This window comes from Leptonychotes weddellii, chromosome 2, assembly GCF_054177405.1.
Source record: "Leptonychotes weddellii isolate Sample4059 chromosome 2, ASM5417740v2, whole genome shotgun sequence".
Lineage (NCBI taxonomy): Eukaryota > Metazoa > Chordata > Mammalia > Carnivora > Phocidae > Leptonychotes > Leptonychotes weddellii.
Genome location: NC_138370.1, coordinates 177,578,228 through 177,595,760, shown reverse-complemented (window position 1 = coordinate 177,595,760; position 17,533 = coordinate 177,578,228). Strand labels below are relative to the sequence as shown.

At 57.7% G+C, this 17,533-nt stretch overlaps 1 protein-coding gene across 3 annotated transcripts in view; it reads right to left on the bottom strand.

The window, feature by feature from the left end:
- Nucleotides 1-498: 498 nt before the first annotated feature.
- LETM1 (leucine zipper and EF-hand containing transmembrane protein 1) overlaps nt 499-17,533 on the bottom strand; it is a 38,895-nt gene continuing 21,860 nt past the window's right edge. For 2 of the 3 annotated variants that reach the window (XM_081812776.1, XM_081812778.1), the window contains 8 exons: nt 12,929-13,048; nt 11,302-11,433; nt 10,833-10,976; nt 10,099-10,233; nt 6,737-6,871; nt 5,635-5,825; nt 4,551-4,689; nt 499-3,346 (listed from right to left, as the gene is read on the bottom strand). In XM_081812776.1, the coding sequence (XP_081668902.1) occupies nt 3,197-3,346; nt 4,551-4,689; nt 5,635-5,825; nt 6,737-6,871; nt 10,099-10,233; nt 10,833-10,976; nt 11,302-11,433; nt 12,929-13,048 (1,146 nt within the window). In that variant the 3' untranslated portion in view covers nt 499-3,196. The remainder of the gene's footprint in view (nt 3,347-4,550; nt 4,690-5,634; nt 5,826-6,736; nt 6,872-10,098; nt 10,234-10,832; nt 10,977-11,301; nt 11,434-12,928; nt 13,049-17,533) is intronic. The other variant, XM_081812777.1, reaches the window with a different exon arrangement.

The window sequence follows — 17,533 nt, the reverse complement described above, 5'->3', positions numbered from 1 at the left end:
GCCAGTGAAGGGGTGAGGCCACCTGAGACAGGGTGGAGGTCCCCGGCTCAGGGTGGGGTGGTCTGTCTGCCGGAGGGAACTGGGAGGATGGTGGCGGGGGGGGGGGGGGCATCGTTGTGCCTGTCCTGCCGCCTTGTGGCCCTCCCTCCCAGCAGGGGCTCAGCTCTCTACTCTGGGCTAGAGCGCAGGCAGCCCTGAGCTGGCTCTCTGGGCCCTGTCCACGCTTTGGGGAGCAGTCTGCAGGGTAGGGAGGGCCCCTGCATCATCCGGGACCCCCTCAGTGGAGTGCACAGCCCTTGGGCAGCACCGTCCCCACTCCCAGGAGTCTTCAGAGTCTTTCCCAACAGAATTGGGCCCTCCTAGGTGACCCTTCAGCCAGGATCCCAGTCCTGCCCACCCAGGTCCCAAGGCGTCCACTGAGAACTGGGGTTGGGGGGGAGAGCCAGGTCAGGCAGCGGCCTCCTTCACCGGTCTGGACAAAGCAACCACCGCACAGTGGACAGGTCATCACGACAGTGCTTTATTAACCCTTCTCCGTACATCACACTGAGTGTCTGGCCACCGCACGGGGGTCAGGCTGGGGGCACAGTCTGACGGGACATGAAGCCAGCGCGCACCTGAGGCCACCTGGGCTTGAGCTCCGCTAGGTGGGACGTCCATCGGGAACCTGGCCTCATGGTGGCACAGCCACGCCCAAGGGCCACGTGCCACCCCCCTCCGCCGTGAAGGTGGAAGCGGACCCTGAAGCCCAAAGCAGACACTCCCAACAATTCTGTCCGCTTCCACCTTAACTTCTGATGCGCCACATGGTTCAAAAATCTTACTTCGAGTGTTATGGGAACATTAATTTGGCATTTTAATAAAAACACTATTTCTAAAAAAAGACATTTATACACAGCTGGTGGGGGGGTTCTCAGGTGGAGCCGGCCCAGGGCACCACTGTGAGAACCGCTGCCTGGAGGTTATTCTGCAAAATTGCAAAGCGCCTTTCATTTTTAAAAAGGCTGGATTTTGAGATTCCAAAAGGGCTCCAGAAGCCACACACAGTTTTCCCAAATCCCAACTAAAAGAGTGGTGTTTAAAAGGTGGAGCGAAGGATGAAGCACGCGCTAAGAACTCCTGTCTCCTTTCCAAGCAGGTGTCGACATCACAGGCTGCTTCTCCTCCAGAAGCGCAGGAGGGCCACGGGAGTAGCCGTCCGACACCGGCGGTCACGGCCCAGGCGCCTCCGCAAAGCTCGCGGCACAGAACTGACTTCCAGGTCTACCGCCGGCACGCCCGGACACGACCCTCAGCTGCAGCGACCAGCTCAGGACGGGAACATCCCCCGCGCCACCGAGGCGGGGCCTACAGCAGGGCCACTGCCCACGTGGCCAGCCCCGAAGGTCCTCGCCAAGCCCGGCAGCATCTGGGGGCGCGCGACTCTCGCGGGGGACGCGGACAAGCGGGGGCGCCCGGCCATGCCAGTGACCGCGTCGTGGGGATGCCCAGGGCACCCGGCCAGCGCGGCGACGGGGAAGACAGGATCTGGGCCCAGCTGCTGGGGCGCCGAAGCGCCGCTCGCTACAAAGACAAGCGCCATCCACGGGGCCCACAGGCGGCCCAAAGCTCACAGACACGCACACTTCCTACGGCTCAACACCCGCCACTAACGGAAGTGTAAGGTAATTTATAAATATTTTAATTAAGCATCTGAAATATATTTCTCAAATAATCGAAATAAAAACCCTTTAGAACCCAACTGTTACTTTACAAAGGTTTACATTTGAGAGTACATAATCTTATTCCTATTTTGTCAAGTTTCCTCTTTAACGGCTGAGTAAAAATTTTCAAGTAATTTAGAAGCCGTCCTTTCTGGGCCCTCCTCCTCCTCTCCCGGCTCACCCGGCTCGCCTGGCCACCCTGTTCCTAGCTCTTCCAAGCCTGTGCCTGCATTCCGCCGAGAGAACGTTCTTGCCCGTAACGGCCCCAGCCTTTGAAGAACAAGTCCGACAGAGCTGAGACCCCAGCACCCCGCCCCCCAGGTGCTGAGGCGGCCAGACACCAAGCCCACGGAGGCCGCCGCGCTCCAGCCCTGGGTGCGCCAGGTGAGCCCGACCCTCCAGAGCCTGAGTGTTGGACCGGCCCCCGCCAGGACTCCCCGCCACAGGACCCGTGCGGCCACTGGCCTGCTGGTCCGGAGGAGCTGGGAGCAACGCTGTAGCAGGGGGTGTGCGCTCCGAGCGCCCCGCGCCGTCCCTGGACACACAGCGCAATCCGTTCCCATCACCCATGGGGGTGACGGGGCGCCGACAACCCAAAGCGGGAAACTTTCTAAAAGCCACAACAGCATGATCAATTAGTTGAGCGGAAAGGCTTAACTTCCAAGGGCTTCGTTAGTATCTCTCCCAGCGTAACTCTCGTCGGCTACTACGGGTCAGACCTGCAGCGGTGTGTGACAAGGCTGCACTCGTCAACTGCTTCGAGGGTTAGGGGAACACCAAAGGTTAAACCAAGCAAGGGCGGACACACGGCAGGAGACTTGCACAAGGCGCCACGTGCCTGTCGGGACAACTGTGGTTTTCCAGAGGCCGTGGGACCCCCGTCGTTCCAGAGACGACTTTGGAACTGTGCGTGAAAAGGTGCCATTTAGGCTGCCTGACGGTCAGGAATCCAAGTCCGCAGACTAACGGGCACGTCTTCTCCAGAGCCAAGGAGGGCTGTGTTTCTCTAATTCCCATCTGCGTGCCTCAGGCTCCACGGGCACGGGGAGTCCACACGGCCGGTCCTTTCTTCCCCAGGGACAGGCGCCAGCAGGGTGCGGCCCACGCAGGGAAGGAGGCACCTTACTGCCCCGGTCTGGCCCGGGCCCACCTCTGGAGCCAGGAGGCCGTGTGCAGCCACGACTCCCCGGCTGTTGGCGGGCTGCACACGTGGCCACCACGGCTGGGGCCACGGCAGCACTGTGCCACTGTGTGAGTCCAGACATGATGCCCTGGAAGGGTTCAGGGATTCCAGACTGAATGAATCTTCATGGAATGATGAAATTAAGAATTACTTGATTATGGAAGTTTCTGATTTATTCCAGACAAAATACTAGATTGTCACTAAGAATTACCTCAAAGCCGTCTCGAGCACAGCAGGGCCCGGCAGTCGGCGCTGGGGGGCGGAGGCCGACGCGGGAGGGGCCCCGAGGCACCCGTGAGCGGGGCAGGCCCTAATTCTTCACTTCGGCGGCCTCCTTCCCAGCCTTCTCCTTGGCCTTCTCCTTCTCCTCCACCTTCTCCTCCTTTTCCAACATGGCCACAATCTCGGCCACCTGGCTGGTGGAGATGTGGATGTCTTCTTTGTCCACCAGCTCGATCACCTATGCACACAAGAAAGGGACGAGGGGCTCAGGGGGTGGCCCTGCCCCCACGCAGCGCTTTCCCCGCAGAGCACGCAGGGGAGACGGAACGCGGCTCGTCCCTGCAGGAGGGCCCCTGGGGTCCTGCAGCAGCCCTGGTTCCCCAGTACCAGGCCCCCACCCACCTCCAGGAGGCCAACAGGCTCCAAAGCCCCAGGCCAGGTTAAAGCTAGGAGGCAGGGGTGCCTGGGTGGCTCAGTCAGTGAAGCGTCTGCCTTCAACTTTGGGGTCTTGGGATCGAGCCCCATCTCGGGCTCCCTGCTCGGCAGGGAGTCTGCTTCTCCCTCTCTGTCTGACCCTCCCTGTTTGTGCATGTGCGCTCATGCCCTCTGTCAAATGAGTAATAAAATCTTAAAAAAAAAAAAAAAGCTATGATGGAGAGGGACTGAGAGAGCAGGAGACATGTGGTGTGTGAGGATGTGGGGGTGGGGGGAGGGGAACGGGGGGCGGGTCCCCAGTCGGGTCCCTGGTCGCGGCCGGGGGGCCTGCCCTGGACAGAGGCTCCTCAGGAACATCTCGCCCCCGTGGCTCCACCAGGGCAGAGGATCCAGGCGTGCAGGGCGAGGGCATCTGAGCTGCCATCCACACCACGGAAGGGGCCCCAGGGGAGGGGCGGCTGACGTGGGCTCGGGCCTCCCAGCCTCTGCTGCTGGCAAAGGTAATGCCTTGTCTTTCAAGCGGACCACAGTCACTCAGCAGTTATGCTTTGTAAACATGTGAAAAATCACCAACCAGCTGGACACTGGAAACTGTTCAAACACCCGTGAAGGTGCTCTCCCCTCAGACACCTCCGTATGAAGGTGGAATCCCGTTCCCAGTCTCCTGGGCTGCCCAACTCTTGGCACCAGGGACCCAAGTGCTCCCCTGGATGCCCCCTCAGGGTTCGGGTGGCCCGGAGGACGGCCGGACACAACTCCTCCCCGCTCCGAGGTCTGCCCCAGGTACCCTGCTGCTGCCGCATCCCCCTGACCACGCCATGGCCCCACCAGAGGCCACAAGAGGCCAAGTGTCCAGTCAAAATGCAGACGGGCTGCTCTAGGTGGACACCCTGACTAAGCCAAGGGTTTCGTGTGAGGGCAGGGACGGGGCCACACGTGGAAAACGTCCACCCCCAGAGACAGCCGTCGGCTGGGCCAGGCAGTCCCGACCCAGTCCCACAGCTCACCTTGACGAGGTCGTCGATGTTGATCTTGCCATCCTTATTTTCATCCAGCGCGGAGGCCAAGCTGATGAGCTTGTTTTCTGGAATGTGCTTGATTTGCTTCATGGCACTGATGAGCTCGGTGATGCTGATGACGGTCTCCCTGGGGTTTGGGGCAGGACACAGCCCGTCTGCGGCACTGTCACACCCACACCCTCACCAGGCCTCCTACGGGTCAACCCTGACCCAGGCAACCGCGCCCTCCAGCGCTCCCCGGCCCCTGCCTTTGGGAATGCCCACCCAACCCGGACACAAAACCGGAGATCTCCACTCGGTGCCACGTCTCCCCGTGCGCTGCCCCCCAGCACGCCTCTCCACCGCGGGGCAGCACAGAGTGCGCCACAGTCCCCGGGCAGGGGTCCTCAGGCCCGTGTGTGCCGTGGCCTGGGCGGCAAGGGCCGAGTACTGCCTTCTGACCAGTGAGGGCGGGTGGGCTGACACAGCTCAGGAAGGACGCTAACCTCGTCTGGGGGAGAAGGCCCCCCAACCCGAGGACAGCAGGAAGCCTGCAGCCAGCCCACCTGCCCCCTTGGAGATGTGGGCGCTCAGAGCACAGTGCCCAGCCCAGGGGAGCACCGTTCACCAGCCTGACAGCTCTTCACTCAGTGACCTCCAGAGTGGGGGTCGTCACTGAGCGCCTGTGTGCAGGGGGTTCAGGAAGAGAGAGGCGGCAGGGGAGGGCCCAGGGGTTCCCAGGGGAGCTGCAATCCTATGTACGAACGTACGAAGGACCAGCTTGATGGCAGTCTGGAGACAGGTGTGGCCTACAGTGGCTGGGGGTTGAGGGTTGGGTGGGGGGGGGGGACCAGCCAAGCCACAGGTACGGTCCTGACAGTGGCCAAAGTGTGCGTGTGCGTGCAGGAGAGAGGACCCTGAGAGCTACTTCAGTAAAACGGTTAGTGACAAGTGGAGACTGAGGTGTGGCTGGGCTTCTGGCTGGAACCACTGGGTCAAAGGTCAGGGGTTGGGCACCACGGCTGAGAAATGCACCTCAAGGTCAGCACATCCCCGAGTCTCCCTGTGCCTGGCGGGTCGGCGCCCTACTCACCCCGCAGGCGGCTGCTCGGGGGTGGGGCCCAGCTTGCCAGCCTGCTGGTCCATCTCCAGCTGGGACAGCAGGCTATCTATCTGCCCGATCATCTGCTGCACCCTCTTCGTCAGCCTCTTGCTGGCTTTAGACTCCTCCACATAGATCTCTTCGCCAGTCTTGGAAAGCTCCTTCTTGATCTCTTGCAAGTCCTAACGAAATTATTCAGCTATAAAAGACTGTCTTAAAAAAAAAATAAAAAGGAACCATACACCTCTGTTTACCTTGTGAAAGTAGTTAAATTAACCCAAAGGTAAAAAGTTCCAGGTCACGAACAGAGCTGCATAGTCATATCTGCCTCTCTCATACAAACTACTCTTATTTTTGCAAACTCAAAATATTGATTCTGTAGCAAAGGAAATGGCATCTATTTGAGTCTCATCTTTCTTCATATTTGTTAAAAGAATAAATAAATGGATGAAAAGAATCAAGGAACAGAAAGTGCCTTCATAATCCCAAATCACAACTGTCCCCACGAGCAAGCGTTACAGGGAGCAATGGAAGGTGGGGCTGGAGACGAGGCAAAGGGCTCAGTATTTCTGGTGAACACCTAATTCCCAATGGAGAACCCACCATGGCAACAGGGTTGCCATGAAAATGGTTCATTAGTTTTACCAATCAATCTCAAAACTAGTCATCTTTTCCCAACGGATCTATGAAAACATAGTTCTTTTATAAAGTAGGCTCCACACCCCACATGAGGCTTGGGCTCACGACCCTGAGATGGAGTCACACGCTCCAACTGAGCCAGCCGGGCACCCCGAAACAGCTCTTTTAAATCAGATTCGGAAGTAATATTTATAAAACAGGTTTTCCTTTAAAAAAACAATAATAAATGAAAGAGCTAGTGTGTAAGAAAGAAGTGTTTCGGGGAACTACGACCGCAGCTAGGATTCCATTTATCAAGCGACCAGACACAAGGCCTGGTACCTTCATGGGCCTGTGAACTGCCACGGCGAGCGGCCAGGAGCAAAGGGCCCAGCCGCACGGTGGCCCAGCCGCGCAGAGACCGCCGCCCGGCCCAGAAGGCGGCGGAGGGCACCCCCAAGACGCCGCCGCCCACCTCGCTGTAGTCCTGCACGTCCTCCTTGAGCAGCTCCAGCTCCTCCTTCTCCTTCGTCAGGGACGACTTCTGCTCTTTCAGCTTCGAGCAGGCGTTGCTGAGTATGTCGATTTCCTCTTTTGTTATTTCCTCTTCCTGCAAAGCAAGCACCCCAACGGAAACCCAGCTGGAGGAAGATCATCACTGCCCTCCCACCCCCCGAGACTCGGCAGCTCTTCTGTCCACACCATCTGCTCCCGCCATGCGTGGCAGAGGCCAGCAGACATGTGCGCAGTCCCCGTCCTCGCCCCCATGGCACCCACCCCCGCCACATGTGTATCGGACATGCACACAAGCCCGGGAAACCATCACCCCCTGACGGAGACCTGTCGGCCACCCCAAACCTTTGTGTCCCCAGGCCAGCTCCGAGCTGTCCTCCAGCAGGTCACACAAGCACACATCCCAGACCAGGAGCTCATGCGTGCAGGACGTCGTCCGCCCCCTCAGTCGGAGCCCCACTCGTGTTGTCCTGTGCCTCCAGGGGCCAAACAGCATCCCGTCCTGAGCACAGACCAAACCTGCTCCTGTACCGTAGGCTATCCTAGCTCCTCTGAACTTGCACGTACGCTTTAGAATAAGCCTATCAATTTCCACACAAAGCCCGCTGGGACGTGATGGTTTTGAATCTATACACGAGTTGCAGAACGAACACCTCACCAACAAGGACCCCTGGCACCCACGAGGGCAGGACATTTGTCCGAGCTAACTGACCTCAACAGCACCGTAGCATCCAGCGTACAGCGCTGACGTGGCTACTTTCAGACTCACCCCCACGCGGCTCACTCTAGGGGACGGTGAGCGATAGGCCGAGATTCCAAGTTGGCTGCTCGTGCCCAGCACAGAGAAGCAGCGCTCGTTCTTAGTGGCTCACATGCTCTGCAAACAGGCAGTTTCGCTCCCTCCTTCCGACTGTGTGGTTTTATTCTCTCTCCCCCCTAATGGTCCTGGCCAGACCCTCGGCACGCTGCTGAGCAGAAGCAGGCCGTCAGGGGCCCAGCGGCAGCTGTCTGCACAGATGCTCCTCGTCGGGTTGAGAACGTCCTCCTCTCCTGGCTTGCTGAGGAATTTTTTTTTAATCAGAAGCAGATGCTGGGTTCTGTGAAGTGCTTCTTCTGCATTGATCGAGATGCTCATACATGGTTTTTCTCCTTATTCTGTTACTATGCTCGTTACACTGACTGGTGTTCTGTATTCCCTGGACAAGCCCCATGAGATCAAGACGCGTTAGCCTTTTCACAGAATGGCTGCATCTGATTTGCCACGAGTCTGTTAAGAATTTGTGCATCTGTGCTCCTGAAAGAGGCGCTTGTGCAGTTCTCTCCTAGCGGTCTGGCATCAGCTAACGCTCATCTCAGAACAAGCTGGAAACGGCCCCCCTCTTTGGCTTTGTGCAGTCTGTGTCGCATGGAAGGATCTCACCAGAACTTGGCCTGTGACGCCACACGGGCCTGGCTTTCTCTGTGGAAAGGCTTCCAGCCACAGTGCAGGGTCCCTACCAGAGGCGAGCTATTCGGGTTCTCTGTGCACCCCCAGCAGACGCTCAGCACGGCTGAGACCTACAGGGCTGCACTGCAAACGGGGACAGACATACTCGTTTTTCCCACCCCTTACACTGACTTTCCAGGGAACAAAGGCTCTTAGCTGTCAAGTTTTGTAAAGGTTTGTGCTTCTTGCTAAGAAATCCTCAGCAATCCTTAGTTCTTCTGACAATTCTTTTTTTTAAGATTTTATTTATTTATTTGACAGAGACACAGCGAGAGAGGGAACACAAGCAGGGGGAGCAGAGGGAGAGAGAGAAGCAGGCTTCCCGCAGAACAGGGAGCCCGATGCGGGGCTCGATCCCAGGACCCTGGGATCATGACCTGAGCTGAAGACAGACGCTTAACGACTGTGCCACCCAGGCGCCCCATCTCCTGACAGTTCTAAATGTCCTTTCACATCTAGGCCATTAATCTGTTGGAAATGGGATGCATCTGTTTCCATGAAGAAAGCCAACTGTCCCAGCCCTACTTAATGACAGGTGCCCTTTCTCCCTAACCTGCGTTCCATGGGCCCAGCCAGGCTCCATCTCTGCTCAGCTGTGTTCCAGCCTTGCACCCCCTTAAAAATGACCCTGACCCTTCCCTGGGTCACCCTTTGAGCCCAGCGTGGCCCCACCTTCCTGGGACCCTCTTCCTCCCAGCCTCCTCGATGTGTCCATACCAGCATGTATGTTTCCAGGATGGCCCTGGCCTCCCTCCTCACTGTTCCAGCCACTGTCCTCCACCCAAACACACGGCCTCCGAGGATGACAGACCGTCTTCGGCAGCTGCACCAGCTCGGACGTGCTACCCCGAGTCTTCTCACAACAACAGTCTAGATCCTCCCTGAGGCCCAGCTCTCCCTGCTGCCTGCTGCAGTGGGTTCCTTCCTTCCCCATGGGCCTGGAGAAGGCTGGCGTCCCCCCAGCTCCTGGCAGCTCCACCCTAAGACCCCTGCAGGGGAGCTTTTTCTTCCAGCTCTGCCCCACAATTGCTCCTGCCAAGCCACAGACAACCTCACCCTCCCCATTAGGGGTCGGTCTTCAGGCCTCCCCCACCCGGCCCTCAACACCCCCGACAAGGCCCACCCTCCCCTGGACACAACCTCCCACCAGGGGTCGACGTGTTGGGACCGCATGAGCTGTCCCTCCACAGCCTCGTCTCTCCTCTGACCTCCGAACGTGGAGGCCACCGTGTTCCAAGCCCTCTGGGACCTCACTTGAAACCACCCTCCCACCCAACATGAATCCGCAGTCCTGGTCTCTCTCCTACTCCAGCTGCCAAACCAACGTTGCCATCCGTCTACAGAGATTTCCCACACCCGACACCTGGGAGTTCAAGACAGAAGGCGCCCCGTGTGGGGAGCAGGCTACACCAGGACAGTAAGGCCCCCCAGGAGAAGTATATGGCTACAGTGCCCAGCACATCAGACTGCAGGTCACACCAGCTTCCCTCCTTCCCACTGTGCAGCCCGGCCAGGAAGGGGCCTGGAGACCTGCCTTCAGGCGTGGATCCCCGGCCACTGGGAGCACAGAGGGCCCGGGGGGCCAAGCCACGGGCACCTCAGCCTTCTAGGCGCCCAGGCCCAGAGCTCGGAGCGCAGCTTGCTCTTGTCACAGCACACTGGGCCTCCCGAGAGCTTCTCCAAGCTGCGGCCTCGCCCTCCGCACCCCACAACCGCCTGCTGTCACCCTAAGCCTGGCCCCGGCACCTCAGGAGTCCCTGCCCCACAAGCCAGCCCCCTCTCCACCCTCCTGTTGGGCTCCAACACGGCCTGCATTCCGGGTGTGCGTGCGCGGTTACCTTCAAGCCTTCCAGGACAGGGGCTGTGTCCTTCAGGGCCTCTGACGGCAGGGTAACCTCGGGCACTTCGGGCTGCAGCTCGGCCGCAGGCCTCCCAGGGGCAGCCTCTGCTGCCACTTCGGGCTCCACTTCCTTCTGAAATGCAAGTCCACTGCCGACTCAGCATCACCTGGCGCCCCGGCCACCGTCCTGGAGCATCGGCGCCGCACGGACCAAGGGCGCGATGTCAATAGGCTGGCTGTGCGCCGGGGCAGGTGTGAAAGCCCGGCAGCCAGCATGTGGGAGGTGACCCCCGCGAGGCGTCACTGCAGGACTCCGACAGGCGCAGCTGCGCTCCCAGGTCCACGGAGGCCCGTCTAACGCGGTACCAATATCAAACTCCATCTTCCGTCCTCCCCTGACAACTGCACGAAGCTGCCCCACGACTTCCAGAGCAAACACACCCACCGCCCGGGCCAAGGGGCCCAAAGAGAACGTGGGCACGGAGCTGCCCCTCTGTCCGTTGGCCGAGCCAGCCGTGCTGGGGGACTGGCACCCAGACCACGGAGAGCCAGCCAAGTCCCGTCCCCCGGGCCTTCCAGGCAGAAAACAGGAGACGGACCGCAGGGGCCCTCTAGACACGGTTCCACAAGCAGTTTCTAGAAAAGCTGGAGCAGACAGCCTTTAGCCTGTCCCAGCGCCCTGTGTGGCTCCCGCTCTGCCTGGGCGGGCCCACGGACCTGCCGGCTACTTACCGCTGCCTCGGAGAGCCTCTGCAGCTCCTTCTCCCGGTGCTCCTGCTGGATGGCCGCCTCCTCCTGCAGCGTCGCCTCCAGCTTCGCCTTGTTGTCCACCTGCTCACCCTCCACTTCGGCCACCTTCATCTGGGCCTCCTTTGCCTACAGACCGGGGACACCTGTGAAGGGGGTGCCTGCGGCCCAAGGGCTCATGGCAGCACGGCAGGTTTGGCCGCGGCCAGAGAGGCCCCTGCAGCAGCCCTGCCCGCCTGCACTGCCGAGTGGGACCGCCTCCTGGGGTCGCACTCAGGAACCCGTCTGCTGGAAAGGCTGCAAGGCAGCCGAGGGGCACCTTCTGCACCCGTCACAGGAGCCCTCGATACTCAGAGAAAGGACCGATAAGACAGAAGTGGGTGGGGCGCATCCCCAGAAGCGAGAGGGCCCCTTCCAGAGCGAGCCACAGAAGCGGTCTCCTGGCAACACGTACCACGATCTCCGGGAGTGTCTGCAGCGTGGACTTGAGCTGGTCGGCGGGCGAGAGGGTGTCTGGGAGGTACATGGCCCGGGACAGGATGAGCAGGGACGTTGGGATCTCCTGATGCAGGTGCAGCTCCAGCCACTGCAACCGGGGGTTGAAGACACATGCTCACCTGCTGGCCGCGTCCCATCGGCCTCTCCTGGGACCTGGACCCTGGAATTTTCCTCTCTCTTCTGGTTTGATGGGGGAGGGGGACTTGAGTAGATGGATGCACTAGATCACTTGAGGAAGTTCTCCCCAAAACAAGAGTCCTCAATTTCTACAAGGCCCACCTACTGCCACCTCTTATGACCTGACTCCCGCCTCAGCTGACCGAGCCCGAGATGCCCCAGGGTCGTGAATGAAGACCCGCGCGGCATGGCCACCAGGCTCGGGAAGCACGGAGCGAGGCGACCACACTCTCTGTTAATGAAGCTCTTCGCTTACTGATTTTTTATTTAATTTTTCTTTTTTGGGGTTAGGGGGCAAAAGGAGAGAGAACCTCTAGCAGACTTTCTGCTGAGCACAGAGCCCGCCGCGGAACTTGATCTCATGACCCTGAGATCACGAGCTGAGCCAAAACCAAGAGTCGGATGCTCTGCTGATGGCGCCACCAGGCACCCCTGGAAGCTCCTCACGTCCAAGCGCCACAGACACTGCAAGGGTGGTAACTGTGGGCTCAGAAGGCTCTCAGGGCTCTGCCAGCCTCGTCAGGGCCAGGCGCTGCGTGGGGGGATGTTAGTGACACAAAGACAGTGTTCAAACGACCAGGAAGACATGACAAGGTCTGGACACAAACTGGGCGCGGGACAGAAGCGGAGACGAGACGGAGGACACACGACCAGGGAAACCCAAACACTCTGATTTCCAACAGCGTCCCGCACTCACACGTGCCCAACTGTGCTCAAAGCAGGCTGCCAACAGTCCCGGGCATGCCCGCGGGAGACACAGGGACCCAGCCTACAGAGAAGGTTCTGCCGGGGGACCGCACAGTAAACAGCACTTGTGTTGAAAGAGGAGAAGCAGGTGTTGACACACCTTTGTCTACATGTGGAGGACAAGCCCCGGGGAGGGAGCCGGCCCTGCAGACAGAGCTGGAGGGGGGCCAGCTGGCACTGGGCATGCGTTGGGTCTTCCGATGTGGCAGCTCAAGTGCCGTGCATGTCCCCTCTCCAACCTCTAACCTACTCAAACTGATGCAGCTGCCACGCTGGTCTCTGGATGCTGACCAAGGGCCCCTGAGTCGCTGGAGAAAGCAAGGCACAGCTGACAGAGACACTCAGGATGGGCTGGCCTGGGTCCTATTTACCCAGAGGTCCCTGGCCTCAGTTACAAGACACGCTGGAATTTTAAGGGAAGTTCACCTCATCCTCATCTGTCCACATAGGACCAGAATGGGACAGTAAGGATGTTAACATCAGCTAAGAGCAGGTGAGAAAGGTCAGAGCCGCGAACATGGGTTATGTGAGCACACGACAGAACCAGGTCACCACGCACCCTCGTCCAGGCCTGGCCGCCACCAGGGTTTGGGGAGAGTTTTTCCACAAGCAGCCCATCTATGCTGGTCAGATGGTGGGGAAGCCCCTGAGCCACACACCTGCTTCAGCTGGTCCTTCAGCCGATCCTCCGTGACACCGAGGGCCCGCATGCCTCGCGCCCGACACGCTGACTGCAATTCCTTCACATTCAGGCTGTCCACCCCTTCCTCAGCGATCAGCTGTAAAAGAAAGTCAACTAAGTACACGTGCAAAGGTCATTCCAGGATTACGGTATCTCACTGTCAGACACTTTCCTAACACGCCTTGCCAAGTGCAAGACAAACCAGCACCACCAAGGCCTCAGCTTCGGGTCTGCAGTGACCAGAACCGTCTGACAGAAGGTGCGGACCTTGGGGAGGCTCACAGTGGCCAGGATCCCACCTCAGCCCAGGCCCTGCTCCCTGCGCTTGACGGCCCCTTCCTCCTCCTCCTCCTCCTCACGGTCACCCCAGCGTCTCTCCCCACCCCCACGGCCCTCCAGCCACCCAGCGGTTCTCAGTATCCGCAGGACGGGAAGGACGGAGAGCAGCACGATCCCGACCTTCTGAAGAGGTCTCCTGGCCTCCGCCCGAGGTCACAGGGACCCAAGGGAGAAGAGCGAACCAGAGTTCCTGTGCCAGAGGCCCCCTCGGCCGGCCCCACTCGAGCCTCACAATGACCCTGTGAGGCAGACAGCACCGCGACTCCCCGTCTCTGAAGTAAGCTTTCCATTTTGAGATGACTGTAGATCAACATGCAGACATGACAGACGGGGTTTCTCCCCAGGGTAACGCCACACAGACGATGCTGACAGTCGTAGCCAGCACGGCGACGGCACCAAGCAGGAAACCCTTCTGTCCCCACGAGGACCTCGTGCTTCACAGACACACTCCCACCTCCTGAGCCCCTGGCAACCACTCCTCTGCTCCTCGTTTCTGCTGGGCGGGGAGCTACGACTTTGGGGTCTCCCAGGAAACCTGTGCACCTGCTCTTCCCTAACCAGGCAGCGCTGCGCCGGAAGACCACCCCGCTTTAACCGTTCTCCCACTCAAGGGCAGCTGGGTCTTTTCAGTTTGGGGTTGTTATGAAAAAGCTGGGTTTTTGTTTTCGTTTCCCCATCTTCCTGTGGGTTCCGTGGTTCCACGTGGACTTGTGTCCCGTGCTGCTGAGTATGTCTCCTTGCGTGGTACGTGCAGTGGTTGCTCACCGTCCACATCCTCGTCCCAGTCCCAGCAACGTGTCGACACCTTGGCCCCCAGACGCCCCTTGACCTGTCCCCCTCACGGCACACTCGTCTCAGCGTCTCCTGCTTCCACGGACAGCCACCCCACACAGCCCGTTTCTGCTGCGACCATGGCACTTGGTGTAAAGGCGGACGAGAAGGAGGTCTGCTGGATTTACCACGCTCTTTTGTCTTCATGGTCCAGGCCTCCTAGCACCGCTGACCCGTGAACAACACCGGCTTCAAGTGCGCAGGTCCACGCACGCTCGGGGTTTCTCCACACAGGACGGCCCTGGAAATGTCTTTTCTCCTCCTTACGGTTTTACTAACATTTTCTTTTGTCTAGCCTACTCTGTTGTAGGAATACAGCCTATAACACATATTATACACAAAACAGGTGTTCGAGAACTGTATGTCATCGGTAAGGCTTCTGGTCAACAGCAGGCTCTTAGCAGGTAGGTTTTTGGGGGTCAAATGTCACACACAGAGGGCCCGGCTGTGCCACCTGCTTGCTGACCCCTGAGAGACACAGAGGGAGGAGCTCCCTCCAGTTGTGTTTTTAATGGGAGTCAAATTCTGTCTTGGGCATTTTGTTTCTTTCTGAGAACGTAACCTGAAACACTACAGAGCCGAGGGTCATATAAAAGGTGGACCGGGGCACCTGGGTGGCTCAGTCGTTAAGCGTCTGCCTTCGGCTCAGGTCATGATCCCAGGGTCCTGGGATCAAGCCCTGCATCAGGCTCCCTGCTCGGCGGGAAGCCTGCTTCTCCCTCTCCCACTCCCCCGCTTGTGTTCCTGCTCTAACTCTCTTTGTCAAGTAAATAAATAAAATCTTTTAAAAAAAAAAAAAAAAAAAGGTGGACCTGTGAACCTCACACAGCTCTGCACACATCCCCAGTGTACTTCTACTGCCTTCTAGATGATCCCCTTCCTAACACATCACCGCACTTGTAAATACCTTCTCTACTCTAACACCACTTCAGTTATGGATAAAGAGACTAAAAAGGAAAGTCATATGCAGGTTTTCGTGTGTGTTGGGGGAGACGCGGGGTCCAGTGTCTCTAACCCCCACATCATTCAAGGGTCAACTATATCCTTTCCGAGTAGAGATCCTCCTCTAGGTTGAGGCAGATCTGCTGGTGGCAAGTTCTCTTAGTTTTCCTTCTTCTGACAATGTCCTGACTCCCCCCACTTTCTTAGAGAATATTTTCAATGGGAAGAGGACTCGGAGCTGACAGGGTTTTCAGCACGTAAAGAATACTGTTCCTTCCTTCCGGCCTCTAAGTTCTGAGGAGCATCTTCGCTGTGGGCCAGACGCCGTTCTCACGCACTGCTGTCAAAATCAGCTGTCTTCAGCGTTGTTTCGTTTGACCATGATGTGTCTTCGTGTGGATTTCTTTGGGTGGATCCCACCTGAGGTTCACTCAGCTTCTAAGATTTGCTGATCCAGGTCTTTTACTGAATTTGAGAAGAGTTCAGCTGTTATTTCTTCCAGCACTTTCCCAGCTCTGCCCTCCCTCCTCTCTTTCCAGAACTCTGACAAGTATGTGAGATGCTTTCCTCTAATGCCACAGGCAGCTGAAGCCCTGCTCACTTTTTTTTTAAGATTTTGTTTATTCATTTGTGAGAGAGCGAGCGAGCACAAGCAGGGGCGAGAGGCAGAGGGAGAAGCAGACTCCCCGCTGAGCAGGGACATGGGGCTCGAGCCCAGGACCCTGGGATCATGACCTGAGCAGCCACCCAGACGTCCCTTTGCTCATTTTTTTAAACTGTTTTCTCAGATGTTCAGATGGGTGATTTCTACTGTTTTATCTTAAAAGTTCACTGAGCCTGTCCTTCTGTCCTCTCCCTTTCTGCTATAGAGCTCATCCATTAAGCTTTTTATTTTGGATTTTATTTTTCACTTCTCTAAATTTCCATTTGTGGGGCACGTGGGTGGCTCAGTCGGTTGAGCATCTGACTCTTGGTTTCGTCTCAGGTCATGATCTCAGGGTCGCAGGATCGAGCCCCAGGTTGGGCTCTGTGCTCAGGGTGGAGTCTGCTTCAGATTCTTTCTCCTTCCCCTTCTCCTCCCTGCTCATGCTCTCTCTAAAATAAATAAATAAAATCTTCAAATAAAAAAAGATTCCCATTTGGTTTTTCTTCGTTTTCTCTGCCAGGACCATGCTTCCTTGTGGCTACCCAAGGGCTGCTTCACAACCGTCCTCTGGGTCTCACGTCTCTGCTATCTCCATCGGCTGCCTTTGCTTATCCACTTTGAGAACGTTCCGTTCTTCTTTTTTTTTTTTAAAGCTTCACATGGAGCCCAGAGCGGGGCTTGAACTCACAACCCTGAGATCAAGACCTGAGCTAAGGAGTCAAACGCTCAACCGACTGAGCCACCCAGGTGTCCCAAGAGCCTTCTGATTCTTTTATTTTTTTTTAAAGATTTTTTTTTTTAATTTATTTATTCATGAGAGAGAGAGAGAGGCAGAGGCAGAGGGAGAAGCAGGCTCCCCACGGAGCAGGGAGCCCGATGTGGGACTCGATCCCAGGACCCTGGGATCATGACCTGAGCCGAAGGCAGGGGCTTAACCGACTGAGCCACCCAGGCGTCCCGAGCCTTCTGATTCTTAACATAAGGAGTGATTTTCAATTTAAACCCGGACGTTTTGGGTGTTAAAAATGAGATTCTGGATCTTCTTTCAATATTCGATCTTAGCTGGCTCCCTCGGACAGCACTCTGGCATGGGAATGGTGAGTAATGTTCTAACCAACTTCTACAGATTTTGCAATTGATGATCTGGCATCTATTGATCCAAACTAACAAGCCTACATGGCTTAGATTCCCCCGCCCCGTGGTCTGGCTTTCATGGGAATGCAAGAATCCGGTTTCAAATCCTCCAACCACAAAGCCTGAGCCCTGTGTCACTTCCCGTGGCCAGCCACTCCTAACTCCTACCACACGAGTAATAAAGGCCAGGTCCCAGGTCCTCCCTTGTTCCCGCTTTCTGGTCCCCAGGTGTGTCAAGGTCTCATCTGGCCCTCAATGGGGGCTGTGCCCCCATTTCTAGGGCAAATGTGAGTCATAAGGTCCCTTCAATGGTTGACTTCTCTGTGTTATCGCTTGGTTATACCCAAAAATGACATCCGTGGCACAGTTTGGAATAGGTAGGGTGCCGGCTCGTTGCTGCCAGGCCCCCATTCAGCCTCCACTGAGCCCCGGGGGAGGCACTCCTGTTTCTCTGGGGTAGTGGGGATTCGAGTTCTAATTTTCCGCCAGGGCTCCCCATACCTCCTGGGCTAGGTGGGGTAGGCAGCCCACCTGGCTCTGGACACCACCCCAGTGGGGTGCAGGGCAAGGCCTGGGAGCGGTTAGGTGAAGTGAAGGCCCTGGCCCCTGCTGGTCTACAGACACTGCGCCCCGGGGAGGGAGGGCAGCTCGGCACCATCAGCCGGCCTTCCTGGACACCGTCCCAGCTGT